The sequence below is a fragment of the Aptenodytes forsteri genome, unplaced genomic scaffold, assembly GCF_000699145.1.
Source record: "Aptenodytes forsteri isolate BGI_AS27 unplaced genomic scaffold, ASM69914v1 Scaffold465, whole genome shotgun sequence".
NCBI lineage: Eukaryota > Metazoa > Chordata > Aves > Sphenisciformes > Spheniscidae > Aptenodytes > Aptenodytes forsteri.
Window position 1 is genome coordinate 2,445,918 of NW_008795039.1, and position 26,912 is coordinate 2,472,829.

Consider the following 26,912-nt stretch of genomic DNA (forward strand, 5'->3'; position numbering starts at 1 on the left):
TTCCAGTAGAAAAATAATTTAATAAAGGGATGTTTCAAGAAAATATCTGTATAGTAACAACATTTTTTAAGTAAAATGTCCACAAAAATATACATGTCTAATGTGATTATACATAAGTTTTCCGACAGGTCCTGTTTTAAACTTGGTTCAGTCCATCTAGGTTTTCATCTAGGAAAAACCTTCACTGCTACCAGACTTCCTGGGATATATCAGTTTGCACAACAGAATCATACGAGAAACGTTTTCTATCTCATTTTAGGCTCATACAAGTAAGCTTTAGAGTTGGTAACAGTCCAGAACAGATCAGGTTATACCATATAATTAAAAAAAAAAAAGTAAATACAAACAAAGAAAGCAAAAGTCAGCCACCTAAGGGACACCATCAGGCAGAAACATCAGCCCTACAATACACACCACACTTAACACCGACACAGCTGGAAAAGGAGGGGGATGAAGGAAAGATGGTCGAGAGAGAGGGGAAAATCCCAGGAGGAAGATTCCCAGGAATCATGGAACTGCTAAAAAAGCAGGCTATAGAGAGGCCAGGGAAAAGCACACAAGAGACCAATGTATTTCTAGAAACCGGACAATTTTGTAACATAGAAGATAAGCTAATTGCAGGAAGATGAAGAGGGACCTATGGAGAATGTTTAATTTCTTATTTTTCCAAATGGCTACTGAGCTGCAGAAATAAGAGGTCTGTCCCAAAGAGCCCTCACCAATAGTGCTAATTCAGCTAAACAGCTCCACAACTGATGTACTTCCAGGAGAGAAAAATCCGGTTACAGAAATTGAAGGATGCAAGAGTACAGTAGAAAATAAAGAAAATGTGTTCCACCAGCAGAGGACAGGAACGAAACACTGAAGAGGAGATGACAAACGAGATACCAGTTTTGCCAAAGGGGGATGTACACTGCACCAAAAAAAAAAAAAAAAACCAAAACACACAAAACAACAAGGAACAGAACAAAAACCCATCCCATAGAAAGAAAATGGAAAACTGCTAAAGAAATAAAAGGACACACATTTTCCAAAAGGTTTTTTGTTTTATAATCAAATTTTTTTTTACATAGACAACTGAAACACACCAATATTTTGTGCGAAAAATATTTTAAATAAACTTTGCTCGTTCTTGATTTTTTTTGTACATTCTGATATACATATGTAACAAGGTTTATGGCACTGTGACCAGGATCAAAATCATATAAAGGAACGAAATAATTGCTCTCATTTATCCTTTCTGAACCAAGCTGGCTGCCGTTGCACTATTAGACTTTAAAAATTATTATCTTATTATTAGTAGGCAGCCAACTCTAATTGCTTTGAACACTCAAAACAAACCCCAAATTATTATTGCACAAGAAGCCAGTGAAGGCATATGGCATAGAATGATCAAAGTCCCTTACTGTTAAAACCTTACACCCCACAATAGAAAAATAGAACTGGAACATGAAACACACCAAATAAACTTTTTTCTTCTTCTTTAGTTTGAGTCAGGAGCGTGAAAAGTGCCTTGCAGCCTTTTTAAGCTGCTCTGATCTCCTTTGCATCAGTGAGTGTTTAGCTAGGTTATCTTTAGCAAAGCCTTTGCAGAACAAAGGCCCTTATGTTTCAGGGAGTTTTTTTCCTGCTTTGTTTTGGCTGTTTGTGTTTCATCTTCAACTTAGGTTTCTTCAGTCTATGAACCTGCACAGACTACTTAGCCATAAACTCTATAAGTAGCTGGAGAGAAGGGAAAAATAAAAAGAAAAAAAAAGCCCAGTATTTCTTTTTCTTCTTGTTTTGATTTTAAGAAGTACTCCTTTTGCTCCGAAGCCTCCCTGCTCTGCCGCAATCTGGGAAGGAAATCACAACAGCATCCCAAACACGGCGAAGTTCTTGGATCTCTTTTTAAAAACCTTTCCTTACAAAAAAAGGTTTTTATTCACAAAAAGTTTGCCACAAAACCCCCCTTGAAAGCTAAAAAGAAAAACCCACAACCCACCCATCACTGCCCCCAATCAGGTGAAGAATAGGTTAACCCCTTCATTGACTGCCTCCCCACAGCTTCGCCGTCACACAACAGTCTCTACGCCGATCAACTTTGGTGTGAGGATTCGTGGTGTAACACCATTGTTTAGATCTTCTTCGAACTCCAGTAACTGCCCCATAAAATTAAGGTTAGGGGAAATGATTGGTCGTTTGCCTTTTACAAATTTATAGGCATCCGTCATGGTCATGCGCGTGTGCTTCATTAAGTACGCGATAACTATGGTGGCAGATCGGGAGACACCAGCCTGGCAGTGGATGAGGAGACCTTTTCCACACTGATGAGCTTCCTCTGGAAATGAAAAAGAGGAAAGTAAGACTTTTGCCAGTTTGTAAGTCAGAAAAAACTCAGTGCAATTAAGAGTAACTTCATGTGAAGAGTCCCTTTTTTGATACAAGCACAGCAGCATCTCCTCCCCTTCCCCTCCAGTCCATCTTAACTTCAGGGTTTCAGAGCTACTGAATGTGAAACACACAGGGCAGTCTAACACTGAAAATCCTCATGTTCGCTTTTATCTCTTTATTAGACTAACTGCACACTGAGACACACTGCTGCGCTGCTCACATGCGCTGCCAGGGAGCATTTATTTAGGAGGTCAAGGCCCATGATGAGGCAGCTCGGGCTCCATCTCCACCTCTGTTGCAACGCCGCTGCATTGTGTCAGCATCTCAACCTCCCTGTCTTTCAAAGCAGGACGCCACCTTTTCAAAAAACAGGTATGTTCAGATTCAATTCGTAACAATACATCTGTTTCAAAGCCCTATTCTTTGAGACTTTTACAAAGCTACTCTTGAAATGAGCTTCAACGGGGCACTCTGCTGTGGTGTCTCTGCAAAAGCAGGAGCTGGATCCAGTTTATACCTCAGCAAGACTCCAGTGGTAAAAGACTTCAAATTCTGACTCCTCACTGCCTGCATATCAAGCTCTGTCTGTTCTGCCTTGGTCACCTTCAGCGGTGTGAAGAAGGGATTTGCCATCCCTGCCTCTTCGCGATTCAAGCACAGCATCGCATTCTGCTGAACGCTACCCCTCCAGAGCTTCTCACTGGCAGCGGTGGGGAAAGGATGAGGTAGGGAGGGAGGGAAACGACAATCACACACACACACACAATCAATCACACACACTTTCCACCAAGACACATCACTCTGAGGGATGCAACCTGGGCAGGATTTAGGGAGGACAGAGCCCCTGGAACGATATGCTAATATGACACAAGAAAGAAGAGAGTCACTACCATACCATCCTCATCTCCCACAGCTTGTTTTTAAAACAGGAGATAAAACTTCCAAGACGTGACACTTCAATCTATTTCTTTTGTTTTAATCCGCAGGAGGAGAATGAATTTAGTTTGCAAGTTTTGGCATGAATCCAACCCCACCAAGAGTATGGTCCATCCCACCCCACATGTTCAACCTGTATTGTGAAAGTATAAATGAAGCCAGCTTCCCTCTAGACATTTTTGCTAGTTAGTATTTCAGAAAGCTGAAACTCTCTAACGCATTTTGACACACTTTCCCAGAGAGTTTTTGATGATTTCACTTCCTATGGCTTTAGTCTTAGCTAAACCTGGGTTTGGTTGTGGTTTTTTCAAGACGTATTTAAAGAAACATGGGCCAACGATCTGCTGTTTAAACATTTCCAAATCTTCTCAAATGCAATTTAAAGTTTACCCTGAGGAAGGGAAAGCTTTGACTAGTTACTTCCCCAGCTGGCTAAACTTGCTCTGGAGAAAAACTCTCAACAGAGAAATATTTGTTTATTAAAAACAAAAACAGACCCTCAAGCTGTAGTTATTAAAAAGGAAAGTAAAATGGGTTTTGAAACACTTTCTAAACCTTTTCAGAGCAAGGCTGCTTTCTCTGCCCTTGGTAAGGTCATAAGCCAAACACTATCTTTTAGTGGTTTCAAGAGCTCTAATCTTGCAGTTCATAGGGATGCTGGGTGCAGAAATCTCCCTCCTACCCCCAAAGGACCTCAACAGAGCTTTGCAGTTTCTTTATGTAAGCTTAGCCTATTGCATCTCCCCATCTTGCTGAATTCAAAGTTTAAGGTTTTACTGGATTTCTTGACCCAGCTTTTCTTCCCAAAGGTTCAAAGCGAGGTTCCCTCTCCCCTGTCCTCAGAGAGGGCTTCCCTTCACCCAAAAAGGGGCATTCACCTTTCCACGCACACAGTAATCGGCAGTTTGGGGAGCTACAGCACTACTGACAGAGCCAGGGTTAGGTTAGGAACACTAGGGAAAATCTGGTTTTAAGTAGAGATTCTTTGGTCCTCTACACTGTAGAGGACAAGCCCAAGGGCTCCTGGTAGAAGCTCTCAGTGGTAAGACTCAAGCTTTAATGCTGTACTCCATCTGAACTGCAGTGTAAGCAGCGATTTGCCTATTCACCTTCACTAAAGTAGCATGGCTACAGACTGCATGCATAAGCACACAATGACCCCCTGCCAACCGAAACACAGCCGGACTAGGCTGATGAATTGTCTGCTTCAGAGCAGCGAGCCCCTGCCCAGGCATACGGCAGGGGCAGATGGGCTCAGAATAATACGCTAAGCTTGGACCACCTGCCCTGGGACCCAGTCCCACGACTGAGGCCCAATCCTTGCTGAGCCCAAGAGCACCTCCACAGAGCCAGCACACAAGCAGGCTTGAGTTTCAGGAGCCGCGTACCCACACCCTGACTCAAGGGCCATAAACATTGATGGTTTGAGGGCAGGGAGGAAGGCTGCTCTGCACCCACGTCAGCATGGGGTCAGCTAAGGACCTAAGCTGTGACACAGCACAGCAGCACACTTCCTTTGTCTAGTCCTCCACCATCAAGCCTGAAGCATTGGTAAAGAGATCAGCCCAGCCTCAGCACAAGAAAATTAAATTATATGTCAGTGGTCCCCCCAGCATATTTCAGAAAACCTCTCAGGACACATACTTGTGCTGGGGAAGCACAAGTGGACATTAACTACACCGCAAAAGCTGTGCCCACAAAGACATATAGAGGGGCAAGGGAAGGTCCTCAAAAGCTTTCAGTACCACATGCTGATGTTCTCACTGACCAGCCTTGCTTAAAGAGGCCATCTGGCTTTAGCCTAGATGACCAACCAGAGCTGAATGCACCCCTAAACTTGAACGAGGGTTGTGCTGCATGGAGCGTTGAGAGGTTCAGAGCAACATGGGTAACGTTGCTGGGTCATTTCTACCTACCCAACAAGCTGCATGTCTGCAGCGAACTCTCTCGCATAACCTACAGGGTTTAGAGGCTTGTTAATACAAGTTTTCATCACAATCCACTCATCCACACATACACTCTGAAGTCTTAAGTCTAACGGTAGAACAAGTGAAGTGTTAAAGTTTGTCAGTTTTCTCAGGAAATTAAGTTAGGAAAGACTCAGCCATCATTAAGAATAGTTACTATGAAAAATTGGCTGGAAGCCACTGTGGAAACTAGGAATACAAAGGAATGAAGAAGAGGGGATGACAAAAGTCTCAGTTTTCTGGGGTTTCCTGAATTTGGAAGCCCGGAGGTAGACATCACTATCAATGGATAAAAATTGTACCCCCAGGCTACTTCACTGGATATGCCAGAGATGAGGAGTAGAAACATGAGGTGCTCGGCATTTCTGACAACCTAAGCAAAAGTAAATATGGCCTTACGCAGCCTTCAGGGTAGTTAGCAAAGCATAAAATCCACTCTAGATTCTTACAACAGGTAAAAAAACCCAAACAAACAGGAGTATTTCCAGTCAAGAGTAATTACCAATGAACTCAAAAGCCTCTTCAAAATACTGCCTGAGATTCTGCTTGTTGCTGTCAGTGGCCGGGAGCCGCTTGTAGTTGAACATGCCTTTCTCATAATGGTACAGGGGCAGGTGGGTGGTCACATTGATTACGTAGCCTATGTTCATCCTCTGCATTTTCTCCAAGTCCTGAGCATCATGCTCGTTTCCGAGGAAGAGGAAGGGCAGGATAGGGGTGAGCTCAGCATTCTCTATGTCCGGCGTGGTGGGGATGGACTGAGGTAGTGTGGGGGGCACAGCGGACGCACCGCCCCCTCCTCCCCCCTCTGGGCACTCCTGCAGCTGGAGGGAGTTATCGCAGAGGTTTTCATGGTTCTGCTTGAAACCGCTGAGTCCTCCTGGGAAGAGAGACCAAGCACATACTTTGGTTATACACCAAGGTCAGCGACACTTTGGACCCACCTTTCTTCAGAGCACACGCTGGGGCCACCAGGACTGGAGCTGGCTCTATTGTCCCCACCACCATCAAGGTGACCGATGCCAGGCACGGCCGCCAAGGGCAAGGGTGGCATGAGTCAGTGGCACACATTGTCCTCCCCTCCACAAGGCTGACAGTGCCAAGGAACAGGCTCACAGACAAACACGCCTCTGTGCAACATCAGTGTGCTGGGGCTGCCTCACCTACAAGCCTGTCGGAGGAAGCAAAAGGCGGTGGGGGGACACACAACAAGAGGCATATTTCCAAGAAGGAAAACATCACAAAACTATGAGCAAATGGGCTAGCAGCACACCAAAGCAGAGCAGCGAGCCAGCTGGGACAGTCTTTTAGCTTTACCTGTCCACAGCAGATTTGCCTGCCGGGAGCAGCCCTGCAGAGCATCCCCCCATCCAACACCCCCGGGGGGGGGGGGGGGGGGGGGGGGGGGGGGGGGGGGGGGGGGGGGTTCACGCCAGCATCGCTCTGGGGAGTGGTACGTATGCATTTGTGCGGCTGAACAAAAGAGAACAGCTCCTCGTAACCTAACAGCGACTGAGGTGCTCATTTAACATCTGGCAAACAGCTCTCCTTTTTCTGCCCTGGTTGCCTGAAAATATCTAGCAAGAGTTATTTTTAGGACATTAATATGGATTGGAAAATGGACCCGAGGGGGGAGGGAGAAGTCACTTTTTTGGCTCATGCCTCCCCTGGCTCTATTGCACGTCTTCCTGGATTTTTCAAGCAGCATTTCCCCCCCCCCCTTTTTTTTTTTCCAGGAGGGTGGCTCCACAGAACTGGAGCAAGAAAAGCAGACCTTCTTTCTACACCTCATTCGGCAATTACATCAGCCACAGGCTCCCCACCTGCCTGGTTTCCATAGCAATTACACAAAGCACACAATGACATCAGCTGGCATGACATCAGCTCTTTGAGCACAAACAATACAAGAAGAACTACTTTGTGTAAGGCCTTTGGTAGGAGGCGGCGTTCCTGGGAGCCGCTGATGTAATGCTAACAGGTGGCTCCTCCAAAAGAAAGAGGCAGAAAGAGGAGAAATGCAATGATATATCCCCCCTGCCTCGCCCACAAAGGCGCACGTTTATGTTGTACCAGGATACTTGGAGTCATGCACCGCATCAAGACGGGCCAAGTGTTCAGACTCAATTGCACTTTGTTAAATGCAAGCCAAAAAAAAAAAACTGGGCGGGGGGGGGGAGAGCTACGCTGAAGTTACTAGAAAGAGCTACACTAGCCAAAATAAATGCCACCATTCCCATAATATTATTTTTTTTTTTTTAAAAAGAGGTTATTTGTCTTTTCCATGCTCTTTCACAGTGATCTAGCGAAGGAAGATTTTAAAACAGAGCAAAACATGCTGTCACACGGGCTCTGGATCAGACACAGCAAAGGGCTTCGATGCCTACATCTTGAGTGCTGCAACTCCCAGTGTCCACACGCCTGCCCGTAGGGTGGGACCCACCACCCAGGGACCATCTTTGTGCCCTACACAGTACTCAATAGGCATGAGGCACCCAGACTAGGTTACAACCATCTAAGCCTCTCTAATACAAGTGCCTTTTTTTTTTTTTTAATGTCCAGACTTCTGTCCTTCACATGCTGCTAGTAACTCATTTTCCCAGAAATCCTCGAATTGCCCACAAAACACAGAGTATTTCTCCCCCCCGAAAGCATGCTTGTCTTCAGCTGTTTCTGGTGTTTACAGGACACAGAGCAAACAGATCTGCCTTAAAGATCTCTACTCGCAAAGTTGTTACAACAGGGGAGCAGGATGGAAGGAAGAGCAAAGACAAAAATCTGAGCTCAACTGCCAACTGCACCACCTGGCCTTGACCGGGTCTGAAAAATCTTCTCAATCCACTCAAGAAAACAAACAAGACTATGGTCCCCAAGCTGAAGATGTTTGAAGTCTCATCCAAACCAACAGCCCCAGCCTAGAGCCTGGGCTAAAGGCTGAGCCCTAACCCACATTCCCGTCCTTCTGCACAGGCAAGCAATCCATTCAGCTTAAATATTGCTGTTTAAACAATAACTAGAGCATGCTGGGATTCCCAATAAAACCCCTGAAAAATAAGTTGCTTTGTGACTCCAGAGCCAACACTCATCTTCTACCTCTCCTGCAGCCTTCTGGGAGTAAGCAGCCATAGGCGGGCGTAGTATCCCATTGCTTCATCACTCAGATGTGGACACACTGATGGCACGGCAGACACCATCCTGCTTCACCAGCCGCCTTGTAAGATACAGCAGAGCTGGAGAGTCTAGAGCAAGCTCTTTCCTTACCACCTATGTCCTCCTTTTGGGGCCTCTGCCTGCGCTGTTGGCCAGAAGACACTATTACTCCTGTTACCAGCTCTTCCTCAGTGTGAGCTTTGGTCCAGCAGATGAGAACAGGGAGAAGATGACAAGAGACCATTACATTGTGCAGAGCTCCTCTGTTATCACTGTACCCAGAAAAGATCAAGAGGTGCAGGGCAATCCCTACCACTCCAGCAGGACCATCAGGCCACAGTACGGGAAGGCGACTGCAAACACGCCACGTGGAAGATACCCAAACAAGTGGAGTAGCCAATCATACAATAGCTTCACCCACAATTTCTTTCCTGACATTTGCCAGTGAAGAGGTCACCTTTCCTAACATCAGTCCACATCCGCCCCTCTCCTTGTTCTCCTCCCTCATGTGGGTAGGGAGTTAAAAAGTCAGTTCAAGCAATATTTAAAGTACCATACCCAAGCAACTCTCAGAGCAAACATCCCTGAAACAACACGTTACTGGGGAGAGGATTACTAACCTGAACTGGCTTAGACATGTGAGCAAGGGAGGACTGGACAAGGACGCTGGCACCCAGAAAGGATGCAGCAAGATGCAGTCATGGAGGGAAGCTGAACTCTAAAGCCAACAGTAGGAGCTTAGCTTGGATATGCACTGCCATATGAGTCATGCAGGTCCCAAAACAGGATCCAGACACCTCACGAGTGCTGTTCCCTTAATCCACTCTCGCCATGTTCACCACACACAATCCTTGCTCCTAGCTGATTTATGAGGCACTAGTGTAATTTAAGTGGAGCTCATGCATGCATAATGCTCAGGTTTTTCTAAAGTTTGAGACTACTTCCCAAAAAAGGTCCAAGCAAAATTCATTATGACTAGTCAGAAAGAGTCAAAGAGGGATGGACTTTCCATGTGAACGTAAACACAATGTACAGGGTATTCAAGTGCATCTGTATTCCTCTGTCAAGCAGCTGCTATTTCAGCATTTAAAGTCTTCATGCAGTGGGGCAGAGGAGGTGGGAGAGAAGAGGCTGTACCCAGAGAGGAGACCAACACATAGCTACTGCAAGCCTGGTTTAAGAGTCAATTCATGTCTTGGTCCTTGCCGAGTTTAATATCACTGCTACTGACAGCAACTCCAGATCACAAGGAAGCTCAAGGCATGGATGCAGAGACTCCACTTGTGGTTGTAACAGAAGCTGTTTTGTGGTTGAAGCTGCTCAAGCCTTCCTAAACCTGGGGCATGAAGCGAGTGTTACAGAGGGCAGTTAACAGGGAGTGTGGAGGAGAAGCACAACCTGGCAGAAGCCTCTCACTAGCACAAAAGTAAGCTGCATTTTGAAAGCAGCTTTTCAGCTGCTATTTGCAATATGCAAATATTCATCATATACAGGCAGCCTAAGCAGAGAGGCAATATAATATATCCACCAGGAAAGACCATTAGCATGCATAGCAGTGCAGTTTGAACGACAGCCATGAAGCCTAGACTCAGCTGTGTAGCCACCTTCAGTGACAAATGAAAATGCCAGCAGCTAGATAAGCCACCAATGTTCACTTCTACAGAACGTCATGCTTGTAACCTGTCTCTTCTAGCTTTAAACATACCACATAGCTTTAATAACCAAAGTACAGGAAAAAGCCTGAACCACCCAGCCAGTTTGACACAGCCCACGCATGGATGCGGAGAACATACCAAGTGCTTTTGTGCACACTCTGCTCCAAAACAGCTGCCGGGCAGGCTTTCAGGGGGGACTGAACCTACCCAAATCTGAATGAAGATGGACATGCAAGGATGCCCAGCACACTGGGGAACCCAAGGTACTTCTTCCATAAGGAAATGAATCAGTGAAGCAGGACCCTTCATGGCAGATGGCCTTGCCTGCTCTCTAGCGGAACACAACATAAGACCGAGGGCTCTTGCTCGCCACTGATACAAGAGCCAGATGTTTTTGTAGTTATCACTGCATGACATCTTCCAGCATCCTGCCCTGCCAGAACAGTTAGTGAGCGACAGACTGGATTGTTCAAGACATCAAAACTTTTAGGAAGTCTCAAGTCAGCACCGTACATGCTCCAGCTATTCATACTTGTTTGAGTTCTTTGCTGCCATCTGCCCGTAAACATATCGCTTAATGCTCCTCAAAATCCCCTGCTGAGCAGCACCCAGGCAGCAGCTGCACACAGATTTCCCAGCTCCGAAGCCACCCAGGAGCCTGGGGCTTGCACCAGCGCTACGAGGCCAGGTGAGCAGCTGGACAGGAGCCAGAGCAGCTCTGAACAAATAAAAAAAGACAAGCAGCATGGTGCTTGCATAAAACCATGCCAAACATGGCGTCTGTCATTCGCCATCAGAAGAGGGCAAATACAATGCAAAACAGGCACAAAAGGTATGGCAGAAACTAGGCAACCAGCTTTTACAAGTGACCATGACCTTGCAATAGAAACAGTCACCTTCAAAGAAAGCAAGAAAAACAAGCCTTACCCACACACATTTCATAGAAGTAATTTTTTTTTTAAGAGAAGATTGAAAATTAAAGTACAAGTAGTACAGTAACACCTGTCCTCCTCCTCTGTGTCTCCTTTGGCACCTCTTTCAACCATCACTGCTGTTCTATGGCTGTGTGACTATATACAAACTAGGATGTGGGTTTACAATATGTTTTGGTAGATTTGCAGTATGCCTCTTACCTAGAAACAGGCTCTTACCCCACAGTACAGGGAGCGACCTTGTTCCCCCTGTAGTGAGGGAGCTTATAGAGAGGCAGTTACCATGAAATACCCTCACCATAAAGCAATACTTTTGCATTACCTCATCAGCATGGCCATACTTTGTTCTGAGCGTGGCAGGTACTGGGTGTTCCTGCTACGATTACAAACAGGAACATATTTTTATACATGACAGACTGCAGATGAGGGATCCACATTTAGACAGAACACGTGGTCCCAGGAGACAAACAGACCTTTTATACAGCTTTCAAAGCTGTCCAGGAGGATTTCTGGATCCGCTCATCCTCGATTACAATACCACAAAGCCATCTCAAAAAATAAAACCAACACACGCGCGTGCGCAACAAGAGCAGAAATCCCAGGATGCTGTGAAGTATCAGAAGAAGAGATGCTCAGTCTAACTTCCCCTATTCTTGAGTTGCTGGGCTCTCATGGGGGGAGCAGTGGAAAATTCAGTGATACTGGGGTTCCGGCCACCAAGAGCTTTGCTCGCTCAGGAATGAAGCCAAAGTTTTAAAACACCCACTCAGCATGTGCCCTGTCAGTACCAACACAGCAAACTGAGCTCCTGTGGCTGCATTTGAGTGTGTTTAAGGTTGGAATGTTACAGCTATCATTTGGGGTGCAGGATAGAGCTATTCGGACAATTGGTGTATATCTGTTTAAGATGACGCTTTGAATTTGTGCAAGTACAGCCTGTTCCTTTAAACCTGTGACCTCATTTATTTACATTACTGCAGAAAAGCACTGCCAGAAGCAACAGCTGATGACAGTCTCATGTATTTTTCCACTAAGACAACAATTAAACTGTTCCCGTGTTATTAACGAACAGATGACTTTGTGTCAAGTTGATTCAAAGTGCAGGATGCCTCAAGGTTAAGCAAACGTGACTCCGGCATGTAAGAATAGAGGCCAGGTACTGCCAGCTGCTTCACCCACCTGGTGCTGCACCCCTTCCCCACCTGGGCAGGAGGGTCAGGGCCCCGGGGCCACCCCCATGCTATGCTGCCAGTGGTGCCTAGAGATCCTGCTGCAGGGTGGCACACTGGTGCTGAGCCACCACTGCTTTACTGCCAGCATTCAGGCTGCTCCTGGACCACAGCAGGGCATGCTGTGGACTGTAGCACCATGCTCGGGTGAGATGCACTTACCTTTGAGCACCGTGCTGGCTTATCTTTTTTCCTTACCGTCACATATTCCTCCCCTTTGGCTCAGGCTACAGTCCCCACTGGCTTCAGCAGGTCGGTAGCATCACTTTCCTTGTGCTGACCTTCATATGACAGGTTTACAAAGGGCCGAAGCTGGCTGAGCTTACTTGAAGGCAGTGGCTTCAAGTGTCACAGGTCTACGGTAGGAGTGCTTTGCCACGCAAGGGGAACCAGCAAGCTCCAGCACAGAGGCACTCCAAGGGACACCACTCCCTGTCCGACACAGGTTCGCTTTTAGTAGCAAATCCGTCACAGCTTGCTTGCTTCCACCAAGGAAAAGAGGTTGAAGCTGTACAGGTTGAAGCAGAATTTATCCAGTATACGCCAAATCCACTCCCAGGATGTGGGCAACCACCCAGACCATCTCTTCATACCACTGACAAACACAGCCACATCTGCAGAGGTTTATGGCTGTGCACAAAGGATCTTGTATCTGGGCCATAACCAAATCAAAAGCCCACTACCTTATCTCCAACACCACCAGATGACACGGAAAGAGTAAAAGCAGGAGAAAAGCACCTAACTCTCCATATTTCTTTTGCAGTACTCCCTTAGCCTGAAGCAGGGGTAGATCTACTGGGTACCAAAGGCACTACCAGGGAGGGCATGGAGGCACTGGCAGTGCACCCATAGAGCACAAGAGCTAAAACCACCTTGCGGTGGAAGATCTAACCATCACACTTTCCCACAGCTGTTGCTGGCACCACTTTAGCCATAGCAAAGACGGTTCATGGTGCATACTGGGGATTATTCTCTGTTCATCCTGAGGTGCTGAAAGAAGGGATGCCCAAATTCCCTAAACAACACAAGACAGCCACTTCCCGTGTCCAAGCAGGGCTCCGCATGCTGTGGCAAACCATGCTTCCCACACCTCTTCTAGGGCAACAGGGCTAATCCAAGTAGGTCACCGTAGGAATGTTCCTACTCTCCAAGACAGATGTCCTTCTCCTCACCACAGCTGCTGCTGAGCAGCACTCAGGGCTTGCCCTCACTGCTGTAGAAAGCTCGACATGGTTGAAAATATTGTATTTGGCCCAGACAGCGGGAAGCTGAGATGGGAAGGGCAACTCCCTTCTGTCAAAAGGGGTGGGGACCTATCAGACCACACTCACCCAGGTGACATTAGGAGTTGCTCCTTTGATTTCAAGGAAATTGTGGGGGGGGTTTTGTTTGTTTTTAAAACACTGGAGGGAGATTTATGTGAGGTCAAGCCCACAACAGAGGGGAGCCCAGCCTTCTGCAGTACAAGAAGACCACAGTGACACCAGGACTGCTTTACATGTTACCATTCCTGCTGTTAAAGAAAGGGAGGAAATAAAAAAAATCCATCCTTTTACAACATAAGTATCCACATTTACCTTAACAACCCACATCGCCCCATTTTCCAAAAATCAAAGGCGTAACTGAAGGTTTTCCTACTTCTATTGCTACTAGCAAGTAGAATAAGTCTGACTTTCTGGTCCTGCAAGTGTATTTCTCACCTGTCTGCAGGAGGTTCAAAAGACTCATTGCAGGGTTTCCTTCCCTGTCGCCCACACGGCATTCAGCATCAGCCTTGCCGCAAAGATTAAGCTTTAAACAAACATGAAAAAATAAAAGTAAACATAGTTCACAAAGAACAGCTTCCACCTCGATACACTCAGTCTAGTCTAGTCTCTCCCTCTAATTGAGCTGCCAACGGCACTTCAAAAAAAGGCAAAACCCTGCATTCCAGAGAACTTGCAAGGTTGGGTTTTTTCCCATGTGGGAACTATCCTGAGAGGTTGGTTTGTACACAAGTTCTGGCCTACAGGAGTTACAAGCACATCCTTGACACAACCGCTTTGAGGTCCCTTTAGAAGTCAAGAGTGTGACACTGGATAAAGAGGAAAGGTTTCCCCGCAGTATCAAGGCACGTATGCGCGTGTTTGCATGTTATTTCCAATTTCATCTCGCTATGGCTCATGCCCCTTGCCACAGCACATCCTCTCTCACTGGCCTTTGGAGTCCCTGGTCTCATCTACTCTTATTTTGTACTTTGACACCAGGCACAGCACGGCCAGCTGCCCTAGGGACACGTCCCAGGGAGGCAGGAGAGAGGTCACTGAAAGCCCCTTCCCCTGCCAGGCTGTGCCAGAGGTGCTGGCTCTGCACCGCTCCACTCCCAGCTCCTCCTGCCTCGCCACCACCTGCTCTCAACCACACTGTCACCCCCAATGCCTACCACACCACAACACGACTTGCTTCTTTCCACCATCAGCTCTCACCCCTTCCCTTTTCTTCTGAGGACCACTAAATCATTCAAGTTAGTTCCAATTAGAAACAAGGTTTTTTTTTTTAACCTGCCACTAGCGAACCTTTCTTGGGATTTCAGTTTCAGATTTTATTTTTTTGTCTTAAACTTAGTTTTTTCCTCAGACCCTAAGTTTTGGGCGCAGGCCACCCATGCCAATCCCACACATCCCTCCCCTATCTTACTTGCCAGCTTTTCCAAGAGGTGCCACCAACTTCTGGACTACTCACCAGCCTGTCCAGAAGTCGCTGTGAATACTTCTGGACCGCATATCTGAATTCAAGACACTGGTTCCAGCTAGTAACCGGAAATCCCCCTATGCTGAGTGAGTGCAGTCTGCCCATTTGAAAGAAAAAAAAAAGAGCATATTCACAGGAAAATAAACCACATGACAGCATCCTTCAAAGCACTGAGTTATCCTTGGGGAGTGGTCAGGAAGGTGAAAGAGGAGAAGGCCTGCTCTCAGTTTTGGTACGAGGATTAAGCTATACAATAATGTAGTTAGGAACAAGACAAGAAACCCCACATCCCAAACACACTACAGTGACGATTCCGCAGCAACAGACGACGATTGGACTTACCCTCCCTGGAGGGCAAGCATTTATAGCAGAAACTCAAAATTAGACACATTACAACTTCTCATAGCAAAAGTATGCGTTCCCGTGGGGATGTAGGCTAACATGAAGTCCAATTAAATAATCACTGGAAATGTCAGCATAAACCCTGAAGGAATACATACTTCTACTGTGAAATGCTCCCACTGGAAATCATATTAACAAAAAGGTCATCAAGAAATGCTAAAGCTATGTACAAGAGAGGCAGGGGAAGTGAGGGGGGAGGGAACAGAAACTATTTTAATACAATAAAGATACCACAAATGGTTTTATATTGACAAAAAGCTACAAGTCTGTTTTCACAGACAGAGGCAGAGCAGATCAGATTTGCCCAAAACACCAGGTTTGTTTTGTTTTTTAACCTATTACCAATTCTTTCCCTGCCCATCACCACGTGCATCCCTCAAGCAACTAGCCCACTTGGCCTGGAGACAGCCAGCAGCCGGTGTGATTGCACACGAGCACAATGCAGAGGGCTTTGGCTCAGCGCATCTGAAGAGGAAGAAGGGTCCCGGCACTGTGTCAGACATCTGTAGTCCTGGATGCGTAGGAGTGTTTAATTCGTATATTTTAGAGAACACTGACATTTTCATGGTTCAGCCATCCATTTATTCACTTTACCCTTTTAAGGGCAACCTCTTCAGGACAGCTTCTTTGTAACAGAGCAGGCTGCTCTGTTTCTCCCAAGGATGAACACAGGCTCTTTTCCAGTCCAAACCACTGCTCCTCCACATCAGAAACACCAGCAACATTTGCCTTAGTATGAAAGGAAAACAGGGTGCTGATATACCACACCAGCATTTGGCAGTGCCATCCATTCCTGCTGGACCTAAACTCTTTAAGTGAAGAGTTTCTATCCTTTTGGCTAGAAATAATAGAAACAACTGACTCTGATTTGACACTTTCCAGCAAGGTATTTCAAAGCACATGAAGAAAACCCAGAGAAAATAAAGGGTGCTGTCTTGACATATTCCAGTGCCACACTGTCCAAAAACAAAAGCAGCAAATTACTGGAACTAGCATGGTGCAAGCCAGCCCCCACACTGACACAAACTTCAGGGCTAGCCCTGCTGGCACTTAAATCCCAATTCTAATGGTCAGGGAGGCAAGGCTAGACCCTAAAAACCCCAAAGGCCAAGAGAAAGTTGACCCAGTTTGCATCCATGTATTCCAGAGTCAAGGAAAGAAGAAGAAAAAGACACATTTACAGAATCCAGAGCTAAATAGCAATCAAACAAGGAATCTCTTCAGCCAGAGCAAAACCAACCCGGGTCTCCTTGTCTCCACAAGCGAGTTAACAGCAGCGTTTCCGAGGAAGCATAAGCACTGTGTTATCCCTCAACAGACATGTCATGCTGCCTTATAGGACTAACACAAACACCTATGAACCTAAAATTAACCTCATGTTAAACAATCACATTAAGTGGTTTTGTACCTAAAGTACACCCACAAATTCTAAGCAGTGGCAAAAGGCGGCTTCTTAGTTTCCATCAACTGAGCAGACAGACTCCCATTACCAAGAGTAATTAGACCAAGAAGAATTAGAGCCCATCACCAACACAGTACAGGTCAACTGCTCTAACAGCTTTTGCTTTACAATATTACTGGTCAACTGCTTACATACAGCTTAATATCACACTTTGGCATAATAAACTGGAGACAACCAATTTGCCTGATATGACAGAAGCTTGCAAGTTATCTCCTTTTTTCCAAATCTCTAAGCCATTGTAATGAAAAATAATATACATACATGATAATTCGTGTGTGGACAAGGAGTAACTTTTGTTCTTCTTATTACCTTTAATTAGAAGTGGTTCCTCTCTGTTGCAGCAAATCAAGAGGGAATTAACCCGGGCACGCTGTAGGCTTTCTAAAGCTAGAGCATAGTAAAAGAGTTGGAACCAACATGTTCACATCACATAATTATTTTTTTTTAATTTAATTTTTCCAATTTCCTCCTTCAAAGCCATTATTTTGGCAACAGAGTTATGCATACATGCAAAACAGCAAACCCTAGTGTGAGCAGTGGCTCCCAAGCCCTCCCACCCACTGAGTGCATTCATGTCCCCCCCACCCTGCGGAAGGTGATGACAGATTTATAGTCACCCTGACGACACTAACCCCAGACCCCTCTGGTGGGGAGAGCCCAGTGCAGGGGACACATGAGCTGGCTGGACCCCAGCCAAGGGAGTTGTGGGTGTAGCTGAGCTAGACAAGACTAGCATTGCCCCAAGCAGCAGCAATCGGAGGCTCATTCCTTCAGGACAAGAGGGACTAAGTGGCACCCAGACCTACAAGGTCCCCGTTGCTTCCCGCAGACTTGCTGGCTCAGGTCTCCCTGCACACACTCCCCCGGGACATGTTCTTCAGGGCATCACTAAAAAAATAAGTGCCAGGAGATCATAAGCTTGTGCCCCTTCTGGATCTTGATCTCTTCACTGGGAGTGGCTTTCCTTTAGAAAGGAGGTAACCTGCTTATCCAAGCAGAGAAAGACATGAAAACAAACCTTGAATTTTTAAAAGAACAAAAACCCTTTAGAGGCAAATCAGAGCCTACAGGTTATTACTTTAGCAAAGATGTACTTTTAAGGGAGGAGGGGAAGGGGGTGCTTGCAGACCTCTCCCCAACTTTCTGCAACAGGCAGTTGTGTTGTTCCAGGGCACCACTGTGACAGTGGATGAACCTGAGTCAGCCACACTTAACCCTGATGGCAACAAGAAAGATGAGCTCAGTGTTACAAACGGTGCAGAGGACAGAAAAAGAAAACCCCGACAGATTAAAATGACTTGTCCAAGGCTTCACAGCAAGTCTGTTGTGTGTGCTTAGTCACAGAGCGGGAGAATAACCATTGCATGGCCTTGGCCAGAGCTCCCCTGGCCCCGAGACTGCCCTGCTATCTAGACATAGTTATCCCTCTAGCCACATCACCCCCTTTCTGCACCACACAGAAGAGACACTTACTTCTCCCATTTCCTCCCTCCTGTCCTTCAAGCCCTAAAATGCTGCTGTACAGGTCCAGAACCAAGTCAGAGACTACCTTCTGGAGGGACATGTGCTCCTGGGGAAACCAACATCTTTCAGAGCAGGGGAGGACACACCAAAACCTCCAGTGGGCTGAGATGCTTCCAGACATGAGGTTGCCTTAATCATAGATGTTAATTGAAGCAAAGAGTTTCCTGTACTAAAAAGTCACAAGGCATAAAAAAAAAATACAAACCCCACAGCTTCACTAGTGAAGCACAGAGCATCAATCAGCCACCCCGCACAGAAACCACAAGCACCCTGGGACTTTCCAGCTGCAGAAATAACCCTGCTGAACCCCTCCATGCCTCCTCCTCACAGCAGCCCCCCGTTCTGCCTCCACACAGGGTGCGTTGAGAGGCACAGCCAGGACTGGTGGCTGAACCCAAAGGCACTGGTGCACATGTGAGCTTTACCACCATAACCATCAACATTCATTGGATCAAGACCAGGTGAAAGGCAGCCACCTGCAAGACCTGCCAGCTGAAGCGAGTGCAATGCTCAAGACAGCACCACAGCTTCTAGTGAAGCACAGAGCATCAATCAGCCACCCCGCACAGAAACCACAAGCACCCTGGGACTTTCCAGCTGCAGAAATAACCCTGCTGAACCCCTCCATGCCTCCTCCTCACAGCAGCCCCCCGTTCTGCCTCCACACAGGGTGCGTTGAGAGGCACAGCCAGGACTGGTGGCTGAACCCAAAGGCACTGGTGCACATGTGAGCTTTACCACCATAACCATCAACATTCATTGGATCAAGACCAGGTGAAAGGCAGCCACCTGCAAGACCTGCCAGCTGAAGCGAGTGCAATGCTCAAGACAGCACTTTTACCCAGCCTCCTCTCAACAGGACTCTTTGCCAGCTCTGACTTTTAGGGGAGAAGGGGAAAGGTGACATCCACCGCTCTGCTTTAAGCCCCAGCTTACCAAACACCTTTGTGATAACAAGAACATCAAAAAAAGTTTAACTTTTACAGTACAGAGGTGTTCAAAAAACACTGAAGACAGATTCAAGTGAGTACCCAGAAACAAAGCTCCAGGCAAACAGCTGCTCTCAAAAATTCAGGTCAGCCTTGTGATTTCTGTAGCCAGTGATCTCCCAGGCCCACCAGAGACTTCCCAACAAGGCCAAGGATCCACGCATAATCTTATCTTATGCACAAAGGGACAATGCATTAGATCATCTTCAGACTACCATAATCCATTTCTTTAAACAGCGTGACTTCTATAGCCCTGCAAGCCCATACTGAATACTTGAGAAATATTTCCCTCCTGGTTGGCTGGTAAACACGCAAAACAGACAAATGTTAAGACTGCGTGCATGCTGCTCCTATTTATGGTATTTCTTCACTTCAGAGTTGCTTGCCTAAATAAAAAACCTAATTATAATGTGGCTTTTCACAGAGTAAAGAAAGAGTCACAGCCTAAAGACAAGTGGCTGATCCCCCACTTCAAATACATAACAAAGTCAAGGTAATCTTGCTAAAGACTTTTGTGCTCCTAAGCATAGTAAAAATATTGGCTGCTGCTGCTTTGGAAGGTCCTAAAAAAAAAAAAATGTCTATCTGTATCCATTAACATCCAGACACCACTCAAACCTCAAATACAGCTACTCTTCCACCCTGAGCCTCTCAAAAAGGCTGTGCTCACCTTAAGAATTAAAAGCCAGAAGACACACCAGCAAGCAACTCTATAAAGATTTTACTAGTAGAGTGTCTCACCTCCAACAGGGTAAGGATGTTCCTCTCTTTCCAAGGTAGTGTCATTGCTCTCTTCCACCCCAAGGACAGTTAAAACATGACAGGCACTGTGCAAGCCAGCACTTTGAACTCTGAGATGCCACCATCTGGGAGGAAATGCTACACTTTCCGTTACTGTTGAATAGGCAAAGTTTAGAGGTACATTCATCTTTAGAAGTATCCCCTCGAAGTACAGAAAAGACTGGTCTCCAACCACACTATTGCCCCAATTTATCTGTATGCAAAAGGCATAGACACACACACAACCAATTTTCAAGTGTTATGGCCAATAAGATTATCTACTCCAGCGGAGAAAGAGATACTTTAAGCTCCAGCAATCAGAGTTTGAAAACTGAAGGTGAAATCTCAGCCCTAATAGAGCCAGCAGAAGTTTTTTCCCCCCGGTGACTAATGGGGCCAGATTTCTTCTGCAGCACAGAGGGACCACACTTCAGTTTTAAACACATTGGATGCTTCACACGCATTACTTAACACTTAAAAATACACATTTTCCTATTATAACCATGACCTAATAAGTATTCAGTGGAGATCTCCAGTGAAAGTAAGTGCCAGGCACGTGTTTTGTTGGTCAGCTGGATTTGTTGACCGTTGCGTCAAGTTTTACTCTCAAATACACTTGTGCAGTGTAATCCAATTAGGGTTTAAAGTAACACTGGCACTGTTAAATTATATAATTAGTAATAATAAATAATGTATTTGCAACAGATTATGACCAGCTCAGGTATTCCAAAGGCAGTCGATCATAGTATTTTACACGAACATGGGACAACATAAAACAGGTACTTATTCCTTTTGTAGGTGTCTCGGTCCCTCTGTAGTTGTATCAACTTTACTGATATGTGACTTCGGTGTGGTAAGAGGTCTGAAGCTATTCTTAGACTGTGGCAGAAAGCATGAAGTGGTTTGCTGGCAGGTCTTATACTCCCCACTATAATGAGAGCAAGTCACTTCATTTATTTCCCTGTTAGATGAGCAATGAGAAGACTGAAAGCCAGAGCATAAATAAGCTCCTCAGACCAGGAACAAGAACAGAGAAACAACCAGCTGTTATCACCACCAGCCAGTTCCTCCCCATCCCCCTTGCAGCAGTCCAGCCACCAGTTTACAGCATGCGGGGGGCGGGGGGAGAAGATTATTCGTCAAATTATGTTTTGCACCTCTGCTTTTGAATTTGGTGTTTCCCTGCAGTCAAACACAGAAGCCTTTAAAAACTAAACACCAGACTTCAGTGGGTTCACAAGGCTTCTGGTGCTGGGGCTCGAAGGCCGGGGAGGAAGGGCAGGATGAAGACAATACCACTAGACACCGGCCAGGGAGACAAAGGCAACTCCTCTTGTGTTAAAAGCTGTTGAAATGTGTTGGCACAGATGCTTCAATTTTTCATTTTCATTTCGTTTGTAGATTTAATTTAACTTGGAAAAGAGATGCTCAACTCCAAACCTAAACATTTCATTCTGGGTAAAATAATACTTTTCATCTGAATGCAAATGAATTTCCCACTTCCTATTTTTAGGTCCCAGTAGCAAACTCAAGCACACAAACCCCCGAGACTCCAGGCCACTTTCACTATGAGCTGAGGCGCTCAGGGAAGGCAGCCGTGCCTCGCCATTGGGTTTGCAGGAGAGAAAGGGGCACAACCCTGCCAAGGAGGGCCAGGGCTGCTGAGCCAGCCTGGGGCCGCACTGCCATGCTCTCCCCTCCCCAAATCTAGCAACAGCTTTGCCACTGGCCTCAAGCAGAAGGGACACTGGGCTGTGTGTGAAACAGTGAAACATCACTGTTTTTTCCCCTCCTCTCCTTCCCAGTACTAAGCAAAAAAAAAAAAAAAAAAAAAAAAAAAAAAAAAAAAAAAAAAAAAAAAAAAAAAGCGCATTTAGGTTTCACTAAGCATACAATACCATGGTCTAGTGCGAAGGTGTGCGGGTGCAGCAGGGAAACATGACTTCTGCTATTTTGTATACAAACAGACTGAGCAGCAGCTTCAGCCCTGACAGCTTAGGCTGCTAGAGCCCATGTAGCAGCACTGTGAAGTACATGATTCTTTCTTTTCCTTTTTGTAAAAATAGGGGGTTTATGCCTGTCTCAAGTGCTGTTGTGCCTTGTGAACAAAGAAGAAAGATTTGCTTACTGAAGAGCTTAAGTCAAAATTATGCAAATGTTATATTTATGACAAAAACCAAAATGTTCCATGTTAAAGGAAGTAGCAAAGAGAGGCATGGATTAAGAAGGGAGGAACAGAGGTCTTAAAATCCCCCCATACCACAGCATACGTAAGACCCCAAGACTCTCATCACAGTGCTAGTTTATATATTGGTCTGCTACATTAAAAATAAATCAGGCCACCTCTTTTTAACTTGAGCCTAATAAGGTGCCCCATACATATGTTTATCTATAGATCACAGCCTGGCCTTTGGAAACAGCACAGAGTTTCTCTGCTGCTTAACAAGACTCGGGCACCTAAAACTTAAATGCAGGCAGGGCCACGTTGCTACCCCAGCGTGCTGTAAGCCAAAGCTGTAACTCAACCCTCAGCTTTGCCGATCAGATTCGCCCCACAACACGACACCGCGCCACGAAAACGGCAACGGGGCCACGGGCTGACAGGCAGCACCAAACATGGAGAAGGTGGCACCGGATCAGGGGGACATAAACTTGGACGGCCAGGCTAGCAACCAGTGTTTGCAAACACAACACGGGGGATCAGATGGGCCAGCAATAAATTAGGACCGGATTGCAGCGAGCAGGAGAAATTGCTCGAAATAACAAATGGAGGCAAAGAGGGCTTCCCAGCTACCCCCGGTTTCATTTCGGTGCCTGAACCCAGGGGCGTGCACACGCCAGCTCCCGAGCTACTGAAGCATGATGGAAAAAACGCTACCTGACAAGTGAAACTAAATAACAAGCACTTCCAGCACCGCTCCTCCAGCTCAGAAACTTAACCACAGCCTTCCTAAATGCTGCTTTATCATACACTAGACTCCATTCAACCCCAGTTTGAGCCCCACTTCAAAGGAGGGGAGGGGAGCTCCTCACTACACGCTTCCCCAAGGTGAGGTCTGCTCTGGCCCAGCTGATCACTACATCCAAAAAGCAAAGGATTTGGGTTTCCTCTGTCTTCTAGCACACTTCCAGATCTATTGGCAGAACAGTTTGGGGAGGGGATTTCTGCTAAGCAGGTCTTCAAGGCAGATGCTAACATTTCTCAGTGGTTGAAAACCAGAAGCGATGCAAGCAATCCCACAAGCACTCAGTTAAATCCAGCACAACACCCAGGGGCAGCCACCAGCATTAAAAGGTAGGAGAAGGTTGGAACGTGGGCTGCCCACGGGGCCCAACAGCTCCGTGCTGCCCAGCAATGGCTCTATGGCTCCATCTCAGCCAGGATCTTACTTCAGGTACTGAAAAACAGGTCTACAGGAGCATGAGTGTTTTCAGAGAAACACCAAGGAAAAACACCTTCAGCATCCCACCATCCTTTTCTAAGGATAGGAGGGCTTGCAGACTACAGCCATACATCTAGTTGCAAGGGCTGTACAACAGAATGACTACCACCAGAAATGCAGGACTTCAGTGGTAACCTCACTCTGCAAAGCACCTCCTCTCCCTCTTTTACAGATGAAGGGCACCATCATGACCCGAGAGACTCAATAAAAGCATACCGGGAACCTGTAGCAAGTGTCAAAGCAACTCTAGCATGACCATATGCTTGCTGGGAGCAAGGAGAAAGTTCAGTGCAATGTTAAGCTTCCACAAGAGACATCCACAGAGGAGGATCTCGCAGGACCCTTAGCTCCTATAAAACTATGAAACCAAACAGAGGAAAGGGGATAAACTATCAGCCTAATCCATTCTCCTGCCACATTGTGTAGGTTGGAAGTAGTAAGCTGTACAGAAAAATTAAGTGAATTAAACACATACAGTATGAGCCAAGCAACAAATCCTTCCATAGTTTCTCAGTGCCACAGCCAGTCTCTGCCAACCATGCCTCTGAATGGCATAAACACCCAGGGGAAAGGAGACTCAATCTAGAGGGCAGCATTGTTATAAATAGGAGCTACAGAATCAAGTGAAGAAAGGGAAGTGTCCTTGGATGCTTTCTTAATTGGAGGGGCTCGTTTCCCCCAAAGCATTAAGGGATAGACCAAACACCACATTAAAACAGAAGCCTTTACAGGAAAACCATATACATATATAAGCACGCATACATGTAAACACAACACTTTCAGATCACTTTTTAGAAGTATCTCCCTCTGTCCATTATTTTGACCCCATACCACCAAAACAAGGCTTGACTGCTCCTCAAGTTTTGCTGACTAGTCCATGATGCAGTGCCTCAGACCAAGTGGCCTCCCTCATCATTTCTCCTCCCTTCTTCTACTCTCCCACTGCTCATCTCCAGCACCTACGAGTTCAGTTTTATGTGGACTAAAATAAGGCTGCTAAGTAAAGGTCAGCCTGACGAGCTAAAAGAGAAGTATACCCTCCTGGACCTCTGCCCCTTGGGCTATAAATACTCAGAGCAAGTAGTGGGGGAAATTCTTTGTCTGCACAGACAGACACCAGGAAGCATGTTTCCTCCTCCTTCCAGTTCCCACCCCGTCCGCTACTCAAGGACAACAGTCAGAAAAAAGCAAGCATCTCCCCACTACCAGCAGCTCCATGATTTGTCCACAGAAGGCATTTGCTTTGCTACTGGTGACTCAAAGCACGCAGGCCTTCCTAGAGATAAACAGACACTTTCAAAGTTCAGCCATCAGCAAGGCTGACACCAGAGTACACGCGCTGCAAAGCAAACCATGAGGTTACATGTGGGCAAAGAGGAAGATTACCTTTTAGGACTAGGGGTTCCTTGCCTTCCCGCTTGAGTGACTCCAGCACTATGTGGAGTGGCTGGGAAGGCATTACTCTGCTTGGCTCATTGGTATTCTCATCATAAACTATGATTTCTTTGGAAAAGATCCTCTTGAAGGAGTCCTTGCCTTCCCGGCAGGAGATCAAGTCCAAGACGGTGATCTTGCCCTGCTGGAGCCTTCTCCGGCTGATCTTGTCAGAACAGTTAATGTGGACAGCCCCTTGAATGTGGCTCTTATTATACTCCATGAACGGCCTGCAGTCAATGATGACAGGCCCTTGGTTCTGTTGGTGGCTCTTGCTGCATTTGGTCATCTTCTTCGCCAGATCGTTCGGGTAAATGATTTTGATGCTAGCGAGTTGCTTGGTGGTGCCTGAGACCGGGCTCCCCACTCCGCCCAGCGGGCTCAAGCTGCCAGCGTTCTCATTGCTGTTGACCATTTGGTTGGCAGGGCAGGCGGTGGAGGCTCCGGCGTTGGTGCTGCTGGTGCTCGCTTGAGTTTGGGCCTGAGTGTCCTTGTCGTACGTTGCCACAGTGCAGCAACTGGCACTGCTGCATCCACAACTCAGGGAGCGTGCAGAGCCGTTAGATGAGGGCATATACGTGAGATTAGCAGTCTTTAGGGACACGACAGCTGCGCCGAGCAGACTGGAGTGGCTCTCACCGGCAGAAGAGGCAGATTCAAGATAGCTAGAGTCTAAACAAAGGTTGAGATCCTGAGGTCTCACTGGCCTCGAAAGTGCCACTACTACCCTGTCGTCTAAAGGAGATGGAGGCATGAGGAGGCTGAGCACTAGCAAGTTAAGAAGAACTCAAGATCACCCTGCAAAAGAAAAAAGGGAGGGGGAATGGGAAGAAGAAAAAGGTGATGAAAACAGGTCATGAAATCACATAAGCCCACAGATACGACAACTCACTTTGCTAACATCCATTACCCACGGGTAACAACCCCTTCTGACAGTTAGCAGCTCACAGAAGTTGCTAAAGAACCTTTTCCAATCCTGCAGCAAATACTTCAGCTATCTGCATGTGTGCACATGGCATGCAGAATACACGCGACTAGCCTGGACTGTGCAGCTACACCCAGGAGGAGGCATTTGTCTACATGCAGATGGTGCTGAGCTATTCTGAAACGCCAGGCTGCAAGGCATGCAACTGATAGTGACAGAGAGGCACGTTCTCTTGTTCCCGTTGCTTACTGCAAGGGAAGCAACTACCGGGCTGACTCTACTACTGGGAGGAACACACAGGAGCTGAATGTGTCAGTGGTGATATGCAACTTTTCCAGCAAGCTGGAATAAAATTAGCTTGTGAATAAATTCCCTGAGACAGTCACAAACTTGAACACGTAAAGCTAAACAAAAAACACCCAGGAGAAGACAGGAAAATTAGGTTCTGGAGATCTTTACAAAAAGTATGTGTGCGCCTCGCACTTCCATCCCCGTTGGAGAGGTTAACCCAGCCCCAGTTAAGCCCCCAGCTCCAGGCCCGGGAAGGCTGCTGTTCTCCAGCAGTCCCGGAGCAGTAGGTCCCTCCTCCACAGCACGTTTCACAGCTTCTAGAAAGAGGGATCCCCTCCGCCCCAGCCAAGGTCACAGGCTGCCCAACCTTTGGCTTGTCATTTTCTAAGAGACAACACACACGATTAGGAACCCCTCCTTTCCACTCGGGAGGGAAGGAAAACAACAAGAGCAAAACAACCTAAGAAAGCCGAGACAGTGCCTCCCCTTCCCCAGCAACTTTCGGAGCAGCTGCGGCTCTCGCTGGAAAACACATCCTAGCAGCAACTTCACGAACTCCACCAAATCCCCAAAAGCGGGCGAGCGCTTGCAACACCGGTTCGCCTCTCCCTCCAGCTTCGCACCGGGCCCGTCGATATGGGGTACGGAGATGCCCCATCCCGAACAGCGAGACCTCCTCCCGTGGCGGCCGGC

At 46.7% G+C, this 26,912-nt stretch overlaps 1 protein-coding gene across 1 annotated transcript; it reads right to left on the reverse strand.

The window, feature by feature from the left end:
- On the reverse strand, nt 1-25,799 carry DUSP10 (dual specificity phosphatase 10). Its single transcript, XM_009276850.2, has 3 exons — nt 24,956-25,799; nt 5,779-6,156; nt 1-2,320 (listed from the first exon to the last, which is right to left on the reverse strand). Exons 1-3 carry the CDS (start codon nt 25,755-25,757, stop codon nt 2,055-2,057), a joined length of 1,446 nt encoding a protein of 481 aa, XP_009275125.1. The 5' UTR covers nt 25,758-25,799; the 3' UTR covers nt 1-2,054.
- Between the last annotated feature and the right edge of the window lie 1,113 nt (nt 25,800-26,912).

What these genes read in the sequence shown, in the direction of transcription:
- DUSP10 (XM_009276850.2), bottom strand. Translation starts at nt 25,757, where the DNA reads ATGCCTCCATCTCCTTTAGACGACAGGGTAGTAGTGGCACTTTCGAGG. An exon ending in GGAACCCCTAGTCCTAAAAG is followed by an intron (nt 6,157 to 24,955) that starts GTAATCTTCCTC and finishes CTCTCTTCCCAG; the next exon opens with GAGGACTCAGCGGTTTCAAG. An exon ending in AGAGGCTTTTGAGTTCATTG is followed by an intron (nt 2,321 to 5,778) that starts GTAATTACTCTT and finishes TTTCATTTCCAG; the next exon opens with AGGAAGCTCATCAGTGTGGA.